Here is a 17,597-nt window from a genome sequence, read left to right on the forward strand (position 1 = left end):
CCTCCACCCTCAGGGCCATGCTGTCTATTTATGAAACGTAGCAAGTGTTTGCAGCTGAACAGTTTAGTCTGCTTCCTGCCTGCTGATTTTTGGGGCTCAAGAGCCTTTCATCACATCCCCTCTGCCTCAGTCCAAGCCAGCTGAGTTTCTGATGGTTTAAGAGCCCCTCGTGGTTCCCACAGGGCTTCACCGGATCCGTAAGACCCAAGGCTCGTCCACAGACCCAAGGCTCGTCCACAGACCTCCCACAGCGGTCCCTGCTTTCAGCATCTGCTTGGGTGACCCGGGGCATCCACCAGCCACAGGCTCGCCCTCCTCCAGGAGCTCTTGGTGTGGCCATTACTCCGAGCACACATTCCTGACAGTGAATCTCCTGACATCAGCATCTTCAGCTGAGAATTCCCGATGGCAGGGTGCTCACCCCTCTGCTAATGTCCTTCCCTCACTCAGTGGCCAACCTGAGCAGCGCAAGGGGCCCAGGCTGACCACCCGCGAGTGCTGCCCGCACGTGGCAACGGGACAGAGTACAGCTGCACCTCTGCCCCCATGGACGGGGCTCTCCCTGGCTCCCGTTCTTTCCTTTCCCTCTGAGCTCCCACCTGCACCTTTAACCCCACATGTCCGAGGATGGGCGGGTCAGAGCGGCTCTGACTCTTCTCAGAGCCCAGGCTGGTTCCTCCGAGCCCCTTGAGCACCGCTCGCCTCCATCCTTCTACCACCTGTTTAACAACATCACGGGCTTTTTCTATCACCCTCAAAATTCTTTCAGCCCAATTCCAAAGCCACTTCCACCTTTCTAGGTATTTGCTACAGCAGCGCCTCATGCCTAGAACCAAAATCTGCCTTCATCTCCTGTTGCTGCAGTTGCCATGAACTTCGTGGCTGGAGGCAAAATGAACTTACCTCAAACGGACCTCACCGGGCTAGTCTGCAAGGCCAGTTCTTTCTGGGTGCCTTCCTTTCCCAGCTTCTAGGAGCTGCCTGCACTGCTGACTCAGGCCCTTCCCACGCCGCGCTGTCTTCCTCCGCTGCCTCCCTGCTCAGTGCCCTTGGCTCTCCTGACAACACTGGGCCCATCCAGATAACCTCCCCTTCCTCAGGTCAGTGACCGGGAACCTGATTCCATCTGCAGCTTCCATCCTGCTGTGCTATCTAAGGAGACAGTCTCTTAGGATTAGGACACGGATCTCTTTTGGAGACCATCATTCTGCCTTTCAGAACACAGACCATAGATAGAGACTTAGTGAGCCATGGCTGCAGCTGGGGGCGAGGCTGAGCCCTCAACACTGAGACCCCCCTCAGTGTACAGGCCTCCTGTTCACGGAGGGAAATGGAGGCAGAGGCAGGAAGGCTTGACCAGGACTCCAGGTCTTACAGCAAGAACCCATCCCAGTGGAGGACAGCGCACAGCACAGTCCCCTCAGCCCAGGAGCGGGACAGGTCCACCAGACAATGGCCTAGCAGCAGGCGCCCCCAACGCCCAGCGCCAGCCCTCATCCCAGGCACCCTTCCCAAAGGAACTCATGCCCACGACTCCCACGTGCCCTGGGGACCCTGCAGCTGCATCCTGAGTGTGAGACCGGCACGAATGCGCGCCCTGGACACCTCCTAAGGCCGTCCCACGGGCTCCACACACACTCCATCTGAAGCTGCCTTGGAGGCTCTGGCTGGAATCCCGGTGTCCTCCTAGCCCCTTCAGCCCCAGTGGAGCTGGCCCCCAGCCCCCTGTACCCTACAGCACTCTCAGTCCAATCTTCCACCCGGCCTCCGCTCGGCAGCCAGGCCCCAGGTTCGCCAGCACACAGCGACCCAGGCTGTGTGCCCGGTTGGCTCCCTGTGGCCTCAGCCAGGAGCTTCCTGCACACCCTAGCCGGGGCCTCAGCCAGAGAGGGCGGCCCCACCAGGCCACCCGCCCCTGTTCTTGCCCTCCCTCGCCGGGGGACCTCCTTGCTACCTAGGCCAGCGCCGGTCCCTGCCTCAGGTTCCTACGCTCAGCCCCTTCAGTCAAGTTCTGTGGGTGTCCTGGGGCCTCCACTCTGGGGGTCCACGCAGAGCATCAGAAGACAAGGGTGGGTGGCACCCAGCAGGCCTCTCTCTGGGAACTGGGTTTGGCTCCAGGCACTGACTCACCATGCAGCCCAGGGTCACGGAGTCAGTGTGGGCCCTCGTGGGGAGGTGGCGGACCAGGCGGTGAAGGCCTTAGGGTACGCGTGGATGTCGGAGGAGATGCCCCCAGCTGACTCCAGACATGTTCTGAGAAGCCCAGAGGCTGTCAGCTCTCGGGGTGGGAGGCAGAGACAGGGCAGGGGAAGGGCCTCTGACCTGCAGCTCGATCCCTGGGAAAGCCAAGAAGGGGCCTGTTGGCCACAGGTGCATCATGCAGGCTGAGCCCGAGGCCAGGGGAGCACCATGACCTGGGCAGGCCCCCCTAGCTAAGGGGGGTGGGGGGGGGCGGACTGCCCGAGGTCACTGTGCAGCAGGCGCCATCGGCAGGGGCCCACAGTCCTGAAGTCTGAACCAACTAGGCCCTGACCCTGGAAGCCCTCTCTTCCCGCTTCTCAGCCCACTCAGGTCCTGATAAGCTCCAGGCTTCAGCTTAGGGCCCCTCTCCCTGCAGCACGTGCCCACCCACTCCCAGGCTGAGGACACAAACCTGCTTGCCCCTGGGCCACGCTGTCCCGGCCAGGAATGGCCCCTGCGGCAGAGCCACTGTTTCAGGCTGGCCCAGAGCCCTTCGGAGAAGATGTCCCCAGCTTACTGCAGCCACATTTGAGGGTCCCCGCCACCAGCACGGGGAGAGGCAGGGGGCTGAGGCAGCTGGGAAGAGCGAGTGACACAGGGTATGTGCTGCCCCCACGGCACCTGCAGGCTGGCTGTGGACCCTTGCAGGCAGTGAGGGGCGAGTCTGCTCCGACCCCCACTCTCGGGGCAGCCTCCGGGGTGCCTGCTCCTGGGGCTGCCCACCAAACAAGTGGCCGGGATGCCCACAGTGTGGGGGGGGTCACCGAGACGCTGAGACGTACACAGGCTCTGACCTGAGAGAATTCTTTTTATTACGAGTGAACAGATGAACTAAGGTAAGCGGGTCTCAGCCTTCTGCTGGTGCAGCATCTCCACGCAGGGCCTCAGCCCCGTCCTGGCCTTGCCTGAGGACTGCACCATGGGTGTTCCTTGGGCATGGAGGAGGCAGCAGGAAGGGGTGACAGGAGCAGGAGCAGGTGCAGGGCACCCCACACCACAGGCCTCCCCCACCTCTGAGCTGCCAACAGCCAAGACTCCTGGCGAGGCCGGGAGAGGAGGGGTGGGAGGGAAGGAGGGTCTCTGTGAAAGCAAGCCCCACCCCCAGAGCAGAGCAGAGACCCAGGTCTGCAAATCACACCCTCCCCCCACGAGTTCCTCCTTTGAGGCCAGCAGCACCCGAGGGAGGGCAGGGGCTGCACGGAGACCAGAGAAAGGAAAACCCCACAGAAGAAAACTCAAAGCATCAGTCCCATGCGTGTCTGCTGAACGAGTGAATGGGCCCAAGGCTCTTCTCTACAAACGGCACGCATCCATCCGACGGGGCCACAGGACACGGCCGGGGCCTCTGCGTCTGTGCCTGTGCAGCCCACACCAGTGCAGCCCGGGGCCCTCTCAGACCTCACCACACGCGTGCCCAGCACATGTGTGCACACGCAGATGCAGGAGAGAACACACACCACCGTCTCTTTGCACACGTGCGCCCCTGTCCGGCCCGGGGGGCTCATCTCTCCTTCACGTGGTTCTGTGCTCCCGGGCCCCCGCTGCCGGCCCCATCCCCGCTGCCCCCACTGTGGACCCCGCTGGCCCCGCTGCATAGCACCTCGGTGAGGTCGTCCATGATGGCGGTCTCTTTGGGGTCCAGCAGGTTGAACTCCCGAGCAAAGAGGATGAAGTGGACGTAGAGCGTGTTCAAGTGTCCGTGCAGCTCCAGGGCCAGCGTCTCCTTGAAGTGGGCCCAGTAGATGTGTGCCAGCACGTGGAACAGGTGTCTGCAGATCTTCCTCACCAGGGACTCAAAGGAGCTGGGGAATTCTCTGCCTGGGGAAGGCCACCGTGTCACAAGCTGCAGACATCCCTTGGCCCCAACAGAGGCCAGGCCCCTGGCACCCAGCCTGGTGGGTCTGGTACCTGCCACCCACACCTTGACCCTGCCACCCTCAAGGCCTACAAAGCCCCAGCAGCAACAGCTTCTGCCCATCAGCAGGCACCACAGGGACTTGCCAACCCCGGGTCTGGGCTGCTGAGACCTCCCTACATACTCAGGCTCCGGAGGCTGCACCTGCCCTGAGGGCTGGGAGCTCGTTGGGCCATCCTGGCCACCTCCTCAGGAAGGGGCCTGTGATCGGGCACTCGGGCCCCCGTGGTGTCTCCCTGATGGACACTTGGGGCCGTCTCCCGGGCCAGGACGGAGGTGGCGATGGTGGCACGGGCCTCTCCTGTTGTCCCCTGCCGTCCCTCTGGCAGCACGGGAGTGGCGTGGAGCCCCACCACATCCCACCAAAATCTGGACACAGGCTCGGCGGCTGATACCCAGCCCAAGCCCCCACAAGCTGGACGGTGAGAGCAGCATGAGCAGCAGAAACCAAGAGGGGCCCAGTGCAGCCGCATGGCCCAGAGGGCCAGGGAGATGGCCCTTGGCCCTGGCTGGGCTGACCCCTGCCCAAGGGCTCCGGCCTCACCCCACAGCCCAGGTGGCTCCATGCTAAGCAGGGGCTGGGGTGGTGCAGCTGCCGCCCTCCGTGCCTCTGCTCCTCCCAGCACAGGGGCTTGGTCACTTGCAGACACGTCCTGAATGCTCCCTGCCCCACCGTGAGGATGACCGCCCAGTGCTGGGGGAGACGAACCGTATTTTGTGGGGAACACGTCCTCATCCGTCACCAGCTTCTGCACGGAGCTCATGACGAAGTCAACGTACTGCGGGGCCGTGCACTTGACCTTCTTCCCCCGCTCGTCATACCAGTAGTACTGTCTGTGGAGACAGAGACACGGTCAGGGCATGCGCCCGCTGCACACCCACCCAGCCACTGGGTCCCACCCGCTCAGGTCATCTGCGGGCAGAGGTGGCGCCAACAGCGGAGGTGTGGCAGACCCAGGTGTCTCCCTCCCTGGACATGCACACTGTCCCCACACACTGTCTCCGGGGACCACACTGCACTCTATGGAGGGGTCTGCCTGCGCTGACTTGGAACTACGCCAGGATCACGCTGGGGAGCCTGCCAGCCACATGGCTGTACAGGTGTGTGATTAAATGAAGGGGTCATCTTCGTTTTCTCCGCTTCTACATGGCTTCAGTTGTATTCGTTTACACAAGCGCGTGCTGCTGTTTTTCTGTTGTTATTTTGAAAGCACAGAGCTCCTTCTCTTCCCAGGAAGCTGTGCTGTGGCTCGTCGGCCAGGCCCCACCTTTGGGAGAGCCCTGCTCTGACTGCTAGAAGCCAAGCCCCTCTCCGGGGAAAGCAGAGGAGGGCGGTGGTCTCTGTGGGCACCTGCAGCTAACAGCCTGGCCAGGACAGGGACCTGGCCCCCTCTTGCCCCTGTATACAGGACGGCCAGTCCTCATGTGAGACTCGTGGCCCCAGAGCAGGCTGGAGCATCCTAGGGACGTGGACACCCTGGGTTTGCCTCTTACTGTTAGGTCCAGCCATGACAAGGGTGTGCTCTAGTTCATGTAAATATAAGGTGACCCCCAGCCCCTAACACCCCTCCTCCCCCAGCACACCACCAAGACCCAGGGCACCCACCTGGCAGCCACCACCCCTCTCCCCCCGCCACGGTGCTGGGTCTCAGTCCTCCAAGGCCATGCCCACAGTGGCTGCCCCCGCAGGCCTGAACCAGGGCATGCTGGGGCCGATGCCACAGCCCCACCCACAGGCAGTGGAGAGTGCTGTGGTGGGAGTGCTTACACCTGAGACACAGCCAACACTATGGGTTGGGATTTCCTCCCTGAGAGCCAGCTCCCAGCTCACCACAGGTGGGAATGGGCCACACAGCACAGAGCAGTACTGGCCACTGAGCAAATGCCCCCTCAGTGGGGCCACCATGGCCACAACCACCATCGCCTCCACTGCCCCAGCTAGACCAACGGGCAGTCTGCCAGTACCAGGCTGCACATGAACCGCTCCCACCCTCCTCATCCAGTCACGGTTCCTCTTGGAATGGCCCTGGGTGGGGCAGTGCTGAAAAGGATGGACCCAGGCTCCACTCTGGAGGCCACTCTTCTCTTGGCCAGCTCCAAGCATCGTGCCCTGGGTTCCAGAGCCCACCAAGGCACCTGGGGAGACGCCCCAAGGGCTGAGACAGGGCCACTGGGGGCTCGCCCACTTCCTGCACAGCCAGAGAAGCCATCCTCCCAGCTGGGCACAGGGCCTCCAGCGTCTCCGGGCACGGGGCCTCCAGCGTCTCCGGGCACAGGGCCTCCAGTGTCTCTGGGCACCCCTCTGCTGTGTCCAAGAAGCCCCTCAGCCTGTGCACTGCAGATCCCGGGGGGAGTCACCAGAGTTACCAAGAAGCTAGAGGATGACACTGCAAGCCCTGCATGCTGGCACCCTGCCCTCTGCAACAGAAACAGCCATCAGGCCACCTCCCAGCACCACCAGGGCCCTAGGACAACCCCCTCCCAGCACCCACCTCCAGAATGCAAACCAGGAGCTCTCATGTGTGCCCTGTGCGGGGCTGACTCAGTCCACCCGAAGGGGAAGTGCAGCCCCAAAACGGACAGGCCATGAGGACGGGGATGCAGTGCCCACACCTGCCTCTCAGGTGCTGTCCTCCCCCTGGGGCAGCTCTGCATGACCTTCACGCCCACCTGCCCAGGCTGCAGGCCTCACCGTGGGCATCGCCACCAGGCTGTCAGACCCTCTGAGAATGCAGAGACAACAGTCCTTTCAGCATCTGCTCCTCGAGAACGATGTAGAGGACGCACGTATCCCCACTGTCCTGGGGTTCCCAGATGGTGTAGGGGAGGCCCAGCCCCTAAGGGCCAGGCTGAGGCCCATGTTTCCAGGGCGAGGACCCAGCCAGGATGGCCCAGCACTCTGCAGGAGTCAGACACTGGCTCCAGGGACCCTGACACTGCAAGCTGACATCTGATGCACCTGGCCACAGGTGTGCGACAGGTCTCAAAACAGTGGAGGTTAGAGACGGAAACCCTTTTCCACGATGCAAACCCAGAGAAAGCAGTAACTCAGGGACACTGTGGATTGTCCCATCTGTTCTGAAAGATGGAACACCACTGTTTCCTGTACTTCTGTACTTTTTCAATTATCAGTAAACCGTTTCTGGTATATAGTTCTAAGATTTTTATCCACATGTGGACTCATGCATTCATAACCACAATCAGGACACGCAGCGGCTTACGTGGCCCCTCACACCCGTGCTGCTGTGCCCCCAGCACCCCGGGGATGGCGCCTCAGGAATGGGCCGCAGGAAGGAATCGCACCGTGCGGATCCTCCCGATCTGGGCCCCTCTTGCACGGAGGCCCCTGGGATGCAGTCACATGGCAGACGTGTCGGAAGTCCACGGCTCCTCACTGCCCAGACACTGCCCCTGCAGAGACGGACATGGCGTGCTCATCTATTTACCTGTGTCCCTGCCAGCAGAACAGAGTCCCAGGCGGCCACATCCTGGCCAGCACCAGTGTCCCGACCGGCATGTGGGCAGGTGGACATGGGTCTGCCCATGGTTTCGGCTTGCCTTTCTCTAATTGCTAACAACACAGGATAGCCCCAGCTGCCATCCTTACACCCTCTTTGGCAAACTGTCTGCTCATTTCTTTTGCTGACAGTTAACTGGACTGTTTTGTTTTCTTACTGCTGAGTTGTGTATGTTCTTTATGTATTCTGGATATCAGTCCTTTGTGGGATGTGTGATTTGCAAATGTTTTCTCTCCCAGCCTGGAGTTTGTCTTCTTTCTCTTAAAAGTGTCTTGAAGCAAAAGTTCTGAATTTTGCTGCCTAGTGTCAGGTCATAAGGATTTCCTATGGTTTCTTCCAAAAGCTTTGTAGTTTTAGATGTTTGCATGAGGCATGAGGGTTAGGTCAGTGTTTGGTTTTTGACACAAATGACTGCTTTTCCCAGCAGCATTTGTTGAACAGACTACCCTCTCTCCCTTGAATTTATTTTGCTCTTTGTCAAAACTCTGAGGGCCCCGTTTGTGTGGGTCTATCTCCGGACTCTCCATCCACACGTTTGAGTGGGGCTGTCTCCGGACTCTCCATCCACACGTTTGTGTGGGGCTGTCTCCGGACTCTCCATCCACACGTTTGTGTGGGTCTATCTCCGGACTCTCCATCCACACGTTTGTGTGGGGCTGTCTCCGGACTCTCCGTCCACACGTTTGTGTGGGTCTGTCTCCGGACTCTCCGTCCACACGTTTGTGTGGGTCTGTCTCCGGACTCTCCGTCCACACGTTTGTGTGGGTCTGTCTCCGGACTCTCCGTCCACACGTTTGTGTGGGTCTGTCTCCGGACTCTCCGTCCACACGTTTGTGTGGGTCTGTCTCCGGACTCTCCGTCCACACGTTTGTGTGGGTCTGTCTCCGGACTCTCCGTCCACACGTTTGTGTGGGTCTGTCTCCGGACTCTCCGTCCACACGTTTGTGTGGGTCTGTCTCCGGACTCTCCGTCCACACGTTTGTGTGGGTCTGTCTCCGGACTCTCCGTCCACACGTTTGTGTGGGGCTGTCTCCGGACTCTCCATCCACACATTTGTGTGGTGGCTATCTCTGGACTCTACTGTGTTCCATGGAGCTCTGTATCCATTCCTTCAACACTGCACACTGTCTTAATTACTGGAGTTTCACAGTAAGTCTCAAAAGTGTGAGATTCCTCTTATTTTTTCAAAATCATTGTAGCTATTTCAGTTAATTTGTCCCTCCATATAAATTTTAGAACTAACTGGTCTATACTTGAACTCTGCTGGGATTTGGATTGAGACTGCACTAAATCAACAGATCAGTTTGGGGGAGAATTTGTGTTTGGAGTCATCTTCCAGGTGATAAGCGCAGTGCGTCTCTCCATTTACATAGACCTTCGATTTTCTGTAACAGCATTTCGTAGTTTCCAGGGTGCAGATCCTGGGAATGTCTTGTTAAGTTTATAACTAAGGATCGCATTATTTTTGGAGCTATTATAAATGGCATTTTAAATATTAATTTCAGTTTTAAATTTCACATTGCTAATATACAGACCTATGACTGATTTGTGCGTGTTGACCTCGCTAAATTTATTATTATTATTTGCTACAATCCTTGAGGTTTTCCCAATCACACTATGTGTGCACAGGGATACAGCAATCCCCCCCATCCACAGGGGATGCACTGCAAGACCCCCAGGGGATGCCTGAAGCCACAGAGAGCACCAAACCCTATATACGCTGCGCTTTCTCCTATACATACATTACTAAAATAAAGACAGGCAGATTTGATTGATTGACTGAGATAGGGTCTCGCTATGTTGCTAAGTTAGTCTCGAACTCCTGAAGTGATCCACCGCCTCAGCCTCCTGAGTAGCCAGGATTACAGGTGTGAGCCACCACACCCAGTGTAATTCATAAACTGAGGACAATCAGTTGCAGTGAGTGGCTGGGGTCGCATATCAGGGGGTCCCTTGCTGGCCTCCTGCAGGCTCAATGGCAACACACTGCTGCTCCCATCCTCTCACCTCCTCCACCCCCAGATCCAAGTACTCAACACGCACTGTGGCTGTCACTTTTGCAATTTCAGGTGTAACAGCGAAATTAACGTGACTTTTTTTCCCTTTTTCACAATTTCATAAAGAAGAGATTTGTTCTTACCTTAGATCTTAGCAACCTCACACACAATCTGTTTCTTTCTAGTCAGGAACTTTCACCTTTTCATCTTTAGGTCAAGGAAGTGCTTTCTGTCTTCTCTTTGGCATATCTGAATTGCCAGCATCACGCTCTTGCGCTTTGGGCCGCCTCACATCACATAAGGGCAACCTGAGCATGAGCACCCTGGCACTGCGGCAGTGTATCCACACGGGGGCCGAGGCACAGCTGGGCCGAGGGAGGAGGAGGCACACCTGGAGCAGGACGGTGGAGACCGCATCACACTGCTCAGAACAGCATGCAGTTGAAAACTTATTAACTGTTTATTTCGGGAATTTTCCATTTACTATTTTCAGACCATAGTTGACTGTGGGTAACGGAAACTGTAGATAAGGGGGGCTTATTGTTTTATTTCTTTTCCAATTTGGATGCCTTTTATTCTTTCTTCTTACCTTATGGCACTGCCTATCTTAGGCGAGTTCTGATATACTGCGCTTTCCAAAGAGTTGGTCCATTTAACCCAAGCCATAGAATTCGTGTGCACAGAGGGTTTTTTTGCAATACTTCCTTATTATCCTTTTAACATCCACTGGGTCTACAGTGATACTCCTCTCTACATCCACAGGGTTTAGTGACACTCACTCCTTTTTATTGATCATTGCATCTTCTCTCTTATCTTTGTACCTACTAAAGGTTTACCAATTTATTGCCTTTCCAAATCATCACATTTTGATTTCACTCATTTCCCCAATTGTTTTAAAAATCAATCTCAGTGCTTTGTGTTCTTATTTACTTTCTCCTCCTTGATTTTGACTTATTTTGCTCTCTCTAGTTTAAGTTGGAAACGTAGATCACTGAGAGTCGTCTTCTTTTTCTCAGAAAGCATTTAATCCTATAAATCCGCTCCAGACATTGCTTACGTCTCACAAACCCTGACATGCTCTATTTTCCTGTGTACAGTTTGTTAAAGTTTTTTTCTTCAGGCATCCTCTCGGATCCATGGACTACTCAGAATTGTGTTAGTCTGCAAGTGTTTGGAGACTTTCCTGTTCTCTGTTACTGATTTCTAATTTAACCCCACCATGGTCAGAAAACTTACTTCGCATGGTTTTGATTTTTTAAAATTTGTTAAGGGCTCTTTTGTGACACGTATGCTCCATCTTGGTGGCTCATCTTTGTGAAGTTGAAAAGATGGGTGTTCTGCTGTTGAGGCTGCAGTGCATGCGTGTGTCATTTCAATCCAACCCATGGGTGGGGTCATCGGGCTCCGTGCTCTCGCTGACTATGAGGCTCCATCACTGAGGGGAGCGCTGCAATCCCCGGCTATCATGTGATTTCTACCCATGTCTCCGTGCCGTTCAGGCCGTCCGTTTGCTTTGTGTGGAAAGCCCTGTTGTCTGGCGCACACACATTTATGGCAGGATTTCTTCAAGAGCTGCTCCTTTTCTAATTAGATAACCTTCTTATTCCTGGTCACTTCCTTCCTCGGAGTCTCCTTTGGCACTGACATAGCCACTTCCGCTTCCTTCTGATGGGTGTTTTCTCAGCACATCTTGTCCTCTTACTTCTCACCCGCCTGCACCACAGCACCTAGAGTGGTGTGACACACAGGGTGCTTATGCCCCACATTCCTATGTTGAAAGCTTAACCCCAGACGCAAGGGTATCTGGAGATGGGGCCTTTGGGAGGCGATGAGGTTGCAAGGGCAGAACGCTCATGAACGGAACTGGTGGCTCCGTCGCCCTGCCTTCCTTCCAGCAAGAAGGTGCTGTCTGTGGACCAGGAAAGGGACCCTCACCAGACACTGAATCTGGCTAATCAGATCCAGTGACGTGGTCAGTGCCCCCTTCCTGGTCCACAGTGGATCTTCACCTTGGACTTTCAGCTTCCAGAACCGCAAGAAATAAGATTCTGTTGTTCACAAGCCACCTAGCCTATCGTGTTTCGTGACAGCATCCCGAATGACATACGACAAATGAGCTTCTTGTAAACACCAGAGAGTTGGTTATTTTAAAAATACATTCTCATAAGCTGCCCAGTCCCGTCTGTTGATCTGTTAGCATTTAGGTTTTCCACTATTTGCTGTTTGTTGCCTCTGTTTCTCATTCCTTATGGTATTTCTTCTTTCCTGCTTTCTCTTGGGCCACTGAAATGTTTTTATATTTCATTTAAATTTACCTATTCTGATTCTGACTGCGTCTCTTCACATAAGCTCTGCAAGGCCTGCTCAAAGGGCTGTAACACGCACCTCAACCCCACATGCTCTCCATGGCACCCACACGTGCTTCCACTGGAGCATAGCAGCTCTCTTGCCCACAGCCCCACCGCCGCCAGGCCCCACAGCCGCCACAGCCCCACCGCCACCACAGGCCCCACGGCTGCCCTGGGAATGGCACTGCACAGGCCCCACGGCCACCACAGGCCTCACAGCCGCCCTGGGAACGGCACTGCACAGGCCCCACGGCCGCCACAGGCCCCACAGCCACCACAGCCCCACCGCCGCCACAGGCCCCACGGCCGCCCTGGGAACGGCACTGCACAGGCACTGCCGGACACTACTCTTGTCTTCTTGCACCATCACTGGCGTCTCCACAAATCCTCAGTGGGAGGAGGCCCCCCTGTCGGGAGAACTCTGCAGGGAGCCTCTGGAACAGGTCTGCTGGCTGTGAGGGCTCTTGGTTTTGAGTGACTTTGGACACTGGCTGGATGTGGAATTCTGGGATGACCTTTCTTTTCTCCCAGCACTGGAAGATGTGTGGGGCTTCCTTCTTCCTTCTGGCCTCCTGGGTTTCTAACAAGTGCCACGGTCATTCACTGCAGCATCTGTTGTCAGTACCGGGCCACCGCCGTCTGATTGCTGACAGAGGATGGCTGCCAAGGGCTTTTTCTTTGCCCCCAGTTCTCAGCATTTGGTTGCATGCATCTGCACGTTTCTGTCAGCCTTATTTGGGGTTTGCTTAGCTTCTTAAGTCTGCAGCTTTGTGTCTTTGTGGGAAGTTCTCAGCCATTATTGCTGCAATGTGTTTCCGGCCCCGCCCCCTTTCTCCTCTCCCTAGGAGTCAGACATTAGCCTTTTTGGGACTGTCCTACAGGCCCTAGCAGGGAGGAGACACGCCTCAATCCCAGAGCCCTCACACGACCCAGGCAGACTTGCTGGTCTTTTGGGTGGCAAGTGGCCCTGAGGCCCTCTGAGAAGTCTCCATGTTTCTCTTAGTTTGAGTGGATTTCTGTCCCTTGGTTTGAAAGGATTCCTGGGAAGGCATTACATGCAATTAATTCACACACATCTACTACCACCATGATGCCAGCTCCAGATGAGAAGGACCAAGAGGCAAATCTGGGTGGCCTAGGCCCTCCAAGGGGACATAGGTCTGCCCAACACCACATCCTACACTCCTCCAAGGACCCCTTTTCCAAACCAACCCAGTACCACAGAACATGCAGGAGAAGAGCCTCTGGGAAGGGTGCCAGGCCCCGTCTGCCCAGGAGCAGAGGCGCTGAGCCAGCACTTGGCCACAGGTGGCTCCAGAGCCACAGTGGACACAAGGCTCTCGAGTAGCTCTCGGGTGCTGCCCTGCCACCTCAGGACCCATCTCCATGCCTGATCCATGGAGGCCACCGCCGTCTCACATTGAGCTTGCTCCCCTCAAAGCCATAAGCACTGTCCCCACCTTCCTGGGCCATGCCTGGCTGTGACACCTCATTTTCCTGGGGAATTAAGAGAGTGAAGCCAGCTGTTGTCTGTACCTGCCCCGGTGTCACCCATAACCAAACCAAGCTGTGACCCATCATGGCCATGAGGGCGGGGCCCAGCAGGACTGAAGCCAAGGGGATGCCTGCCAGCTGCCTGTGCAGAAGCTCCCCTTGGCTTCTTGAAGGCAGAACTCAGCTTTGTCTGGGGACCACGTCTCCCTGTGCCAGGGCCAGGAAAGCCATGTCTGTGGGCAGGATGACTTTCAGGACGCACTCACAGGCACACATTCTGTCCCTGACCTGTGTGCACTGACAACAACGGGACATCAGGGAAAAGCTTCCACCCTCCTCAGCCGCACATGTCCCAGGCTAAGCCCAGCAGACCCAGCCTCCTCCTGCCTGCAGCCTCCAAGGCTGCCTTCAGCAACCCAGGCCTGGCGGCGCTCCTTCCCGTGCTACGCAAGTGGGGTGCTCAGGGCCACTAACGGACACCCGCTTACTGAGGAAATCAGGGTGCAGTGCTTCCAGGAGAGAGCTACCAGCACCAGGCATGTTGGATGGTCACGGAGAAGGTAACTGAGCCCCCATGAAATGAATGGCCAAGCAAGGAGCTGTGGCCTGCCCAGCCCAGCCCTCACTGTCCCATCCAGAGCTGTCACAGGAGCCAGCGGAGAAGGGCTCTCTGCAATCTTAGGGCATTCCTTCTGGAAACGTCTCTGTCCCTAGAAACATAGCCCATCAACCCCCACCAGCTCCTGCACCTTCTGGGCCCCACTGGGGACCTGGGTAGCTGGGCCACCGGCCCAGCCTGTGGCCTTTCCACAGGAAGGTGGATGTTGTGGAAGGCCTGTGCCAAGACTTCTCAGGGTCTCCAGGTGAGAACGGAATCCGAGAGGACAGGAGCCTGGGGCAGAGGGGGCTCAGAGCCCACCGAGTCTCCCAAGAGAAAGTGGGCTGTAGCCAGGCAGCACTCACGTGTTGCACACGGCCATCGTCTGACACGTCTCTCCTGTGCAGAACTCCGAGATGGTGCTATACTGCAGGTTGATGTGGTGGAAAAACGTCGTGGCTGGAAGAGAAGAGAAGGAGCCAGATGTGAGAAACGCCAGAGCTGAGCCGCCCCGTCCACCCCTGCTTCCAGCAACAGGTGCAGGAGCTCGGCTGGGTGAGCTCTGCCCGTCCACGGGCCACACTCTCCCCTCGCGGCAGGGGGCTGCTGAGCACCAGCCGTGGGGGTCCCCCTTGAGGAGGGGCTTTGAGGAGGAGCAGGGAGGAGGGAAGGGGCCCGCCCCCAGGCCCCCGCGCACTGTTGCTGGCCAGCCACTCGTTAAGGTCAATCTCGCGGGGCAGCACCACCAGCTCCTTGAACTGGAAGTCGGTGATCCTGGCCTTGGTGTGCTCGGGCTCCAGGTAGGCCTTCCTCTCCTCCGCAGCGGGCTTCTTGCCATTGGGCTTGGCTTTGGACTTCCTGCCAAGAGAGGAGATGCGGTGTGGTCACTACACGCCCATCAGACCCAGGGCCTGCCCGGGGGGTCAGTTGTGGCCAGCGCAGCTGTAGAGGGAGCTGCCCGAGCCCATCGGGGCGACACTGCCTCCCTGCCAGGCTCAAAGGACACCAACGGGACACCAACGGTGAGGCTGCTCCGCAGAGGGGCCAGTGGAGCTGCCTTGCGTGGCGCCTCCTGGGAAGAAGGGCTGGCGCTCCCACTTGCCACACGGGCCCCTGCACGGAGGGCATCCTCACCCCTCACCACGTCCTCCAACCAGGGAGGGGCCCAGGGTTTAGGGCCCCCAGCGCCCACCTTCCAGTTTTCCAGTGCTCTTGGAAGGAAAGGAGAAGCAAACCCTCTCACTCCTGGCTTCTTTTGAGTTGGCCAGCCTGTCCCTGCCCCTGCTGCTGGTGGCCCCAGTGAAAACATACCACAGGCCTTGTGCAGGGCACCTGACTTCCTGGCCAGCCTGAGAGCACGGGGCCCCTGGCATCAGGCGGCAGCCTGGCCTGCAGCTCCAGTATCCCTGTTGTCCACCAGGCCTGGGGAGGCCACAGGGTGATGAGGATGGGGGCCAAAGGTCTTTGCGGCAACCTGACCCTGTCCTTATTTTTTTCCTTTCTTGTTTTGAAAAGTTGCTAATGGTTTATTTAAGAGAAAGAGAAAGGAAAAATGCTCCCTGAATGCCAGGGAAATGTTTCCCTTTCAGCTTCTCACAGCAGATCTTCGCCTTAAAAGGAGACCAGCGCAGGCCTCTGGGGGCAGTGCTGGGAGTAGCCAGAGCCAGGCAGGGAGCAGGGGCAGGAGTAGGGGCAGGGGCAGGGACAGGGAGGGGCAGGGGCAGGGAGGGGCAGGGGCAGGGCCCCTGGGCCCTGGCACTCCCACTCTGCCATCTCTCCAGAGCACAGGGCGTGGGGTCTGAGGAAGAGGAAGCACAGGTGTGGATGGGCCACATGCAGTGTGGGCACTTGGGGTCCTCACAGTACAGGGGTGGGACAGACAGGGTGAGCTTCCGTGTAGCCTGCAGCCCCTCGCCCCAGCACAGCGAGGCACCCAGACTCCACACCAGCCTCTGCCAGGCCATGCCCAGCGTGTCCACCACAGGGAAGGCTCTCCCCATGACGCTGGGCCTGGCCCTGACCACCGGCAGGTGGGCCTGCACCTCCCTGCCCTGTGCTCTCACAGCACAGCACATCACACCCCACACGGGCAGCTACAGCCTGGGCCCGGCCTTCCCATTTGGAGGGGTGGGTTGCAGTGGGGGCCCAGGCTGCCAAGCGGGCTACAAGCCATCTCCCTGCTCTGTGTCTTAGGAGCTGTGTCAACTGGCAAGCTCCAGGTGGCAGTTACTTGGTGGTCGGTCACACAGGGCTGCCAGCAGGAGCAGCTGTCAGCGCGCTCACTCTCAGGGTGTGCCCCAGGGCCCGCTCAGGGAGGCTGCCCTACTGACAGTTCCTGCCCCCTTGCCAGCCTTCCAGGCCGGGGCTACCTTCCACCTCCGGTCCTCAGAGAGGGCTGGGCAGGGGCAGAACCTGGAGACCTGGCTTCCCTCTCCCAGGCTCTGGCTGTGGTCAGGAGGTGGTGAGCAGCCGCCACTCTGGCACTGGCACCTCAGCCTCCCTGCCTCTTCCCGTCCACACCTGCTCTCCTAGAACACAGAAGAAAAGTACGCACAAGGCCCTCCAGGCTGGGCCTCCCCAAGCTGCTCCCCCAGTTTCACCCTGTCCCCAGCACCCAGGGCTGGCCGGGCCCCAGAGCTTGGTGCACTGTGAGACAAGCCTCCTGCAAGCCTACCTTCTTTGGACCCGGTCACTCATTCCCATGGGGCAGATGGACGGGCACTGGCCCAAAGGTAGTAGGACCAAGGGGACGCGCAGGACATGGCCTCTGCTCCAGGAACGGCTGTGCGGGCACCAACAGAGGGACTTCCATGGGAAAGCCCCGAACGCCTGGCAGCACCCACGTCTCCCTGACCTCAAGTGCCCTCCTTCCCAGAACGGCAGGCTCTCAGCGAAGGCCCAGGCCTGGGCAGGAAGCAGTCACTCTGAGGCAGCCCATTGCTCGGTCCAAGCCAGCGGCAGCTGCCAAGGAGGCCTCAGAGCACACGACACCTCCATGGCACTCTTCTCGTCCTTAGTCATTCTTGGCTTTGCCCAGTGGAGAAAACACCTCTGCGGCGCCCCCCGCAGGCTCACAGGCTCTGAAACAGGCTCTGCGCCGTCCAGGCCCAGAGGTCTGCCCAGTCACTGCCTCAGTGGCCCAGCTGCCCCTCACCCAGGGAAGTGCCGAGGCCCTGCGCCCTGCTCCCAGCTCCCCCTGTCCTGCTGGCTAGGAGCCCCGGGGCACAGAAAGACCAAGTCCTTCGATGTGGAGGGAGGACTGTGGGAGCAGGCCCCGGCCGCAGGCAGGACAGAGATGGCGCTGAAGGGACCGGGGAGTGGACCCTGGACCTCAGCCCACCCACAGGGCTTCCGTGACCACTTGGAAGAAGCAGAAGGGCAGATGCTGCGTGCACAGCCCCCAAAACAAAGTCCCTCACACTATTCCAACAGGTGGGCTCTGAGCCTGGGTCCTGCCTGGCAGGCACCATGCACTTAGGAGGGCCG

At 58.2% G+C, this 17,597-nt stretch overlaps 1 protein-coding gene across 4 annotated transcripts in view; it reads right to left on the minus strand.

The window, feature by feature from the left end:
- Positions 1–3,031: 3,031 nt before the first annotated feature.
- The window catches only part of MOB2 (MOB kinase activator 2), a 71,273-nt gene continuing 56,707 nt past the window's right edge, over positions 3,032–17,597 (minus strand). For 3 of the 4 annotated variants that reach the window (XM_034931915.1, XM_055093958.1, XM_003805501.5), the window contains 4 exons: positions 14,809–14,969; positions 14,477–14,570; positions 4,866–4,990; positions 3,032–4,059 (listed from right to left, as the gene is read on the minus strand). In XM_034931915.1, coding sequence (XP_034787806.1) covers positions 3,743–4,059; positions 4,866–4,990; positions 14,477–14,570; positions 14,809–14,969 — 697 coding nt within the window. In that variant the 3' untranslated portion in view covers positions 3,032–3,742. Of the gene's footprint in view, positions 4,991–14,476; positions 14,571–14,808; positions 14,970–17,597 lie in introns of all 4 variants that reach the window. The other variant, XM_063608027.1, reaches the window with a different exon arrangement.

This window comes from Pan paniscus, chromosome 9, assembly GCF_029289425.2.
Source record: "Pan paniscus chromosome 9, NHGRI_mPanPan1-v2.0_pri, whole genome shotgun sequence".
NCBI classification, from domain to species: domain Eukaryota; kingdom Metazoa; phylum Chordata; class Mammalia; order Primates; family Hominidae; genus Pan; species Pan paniscus.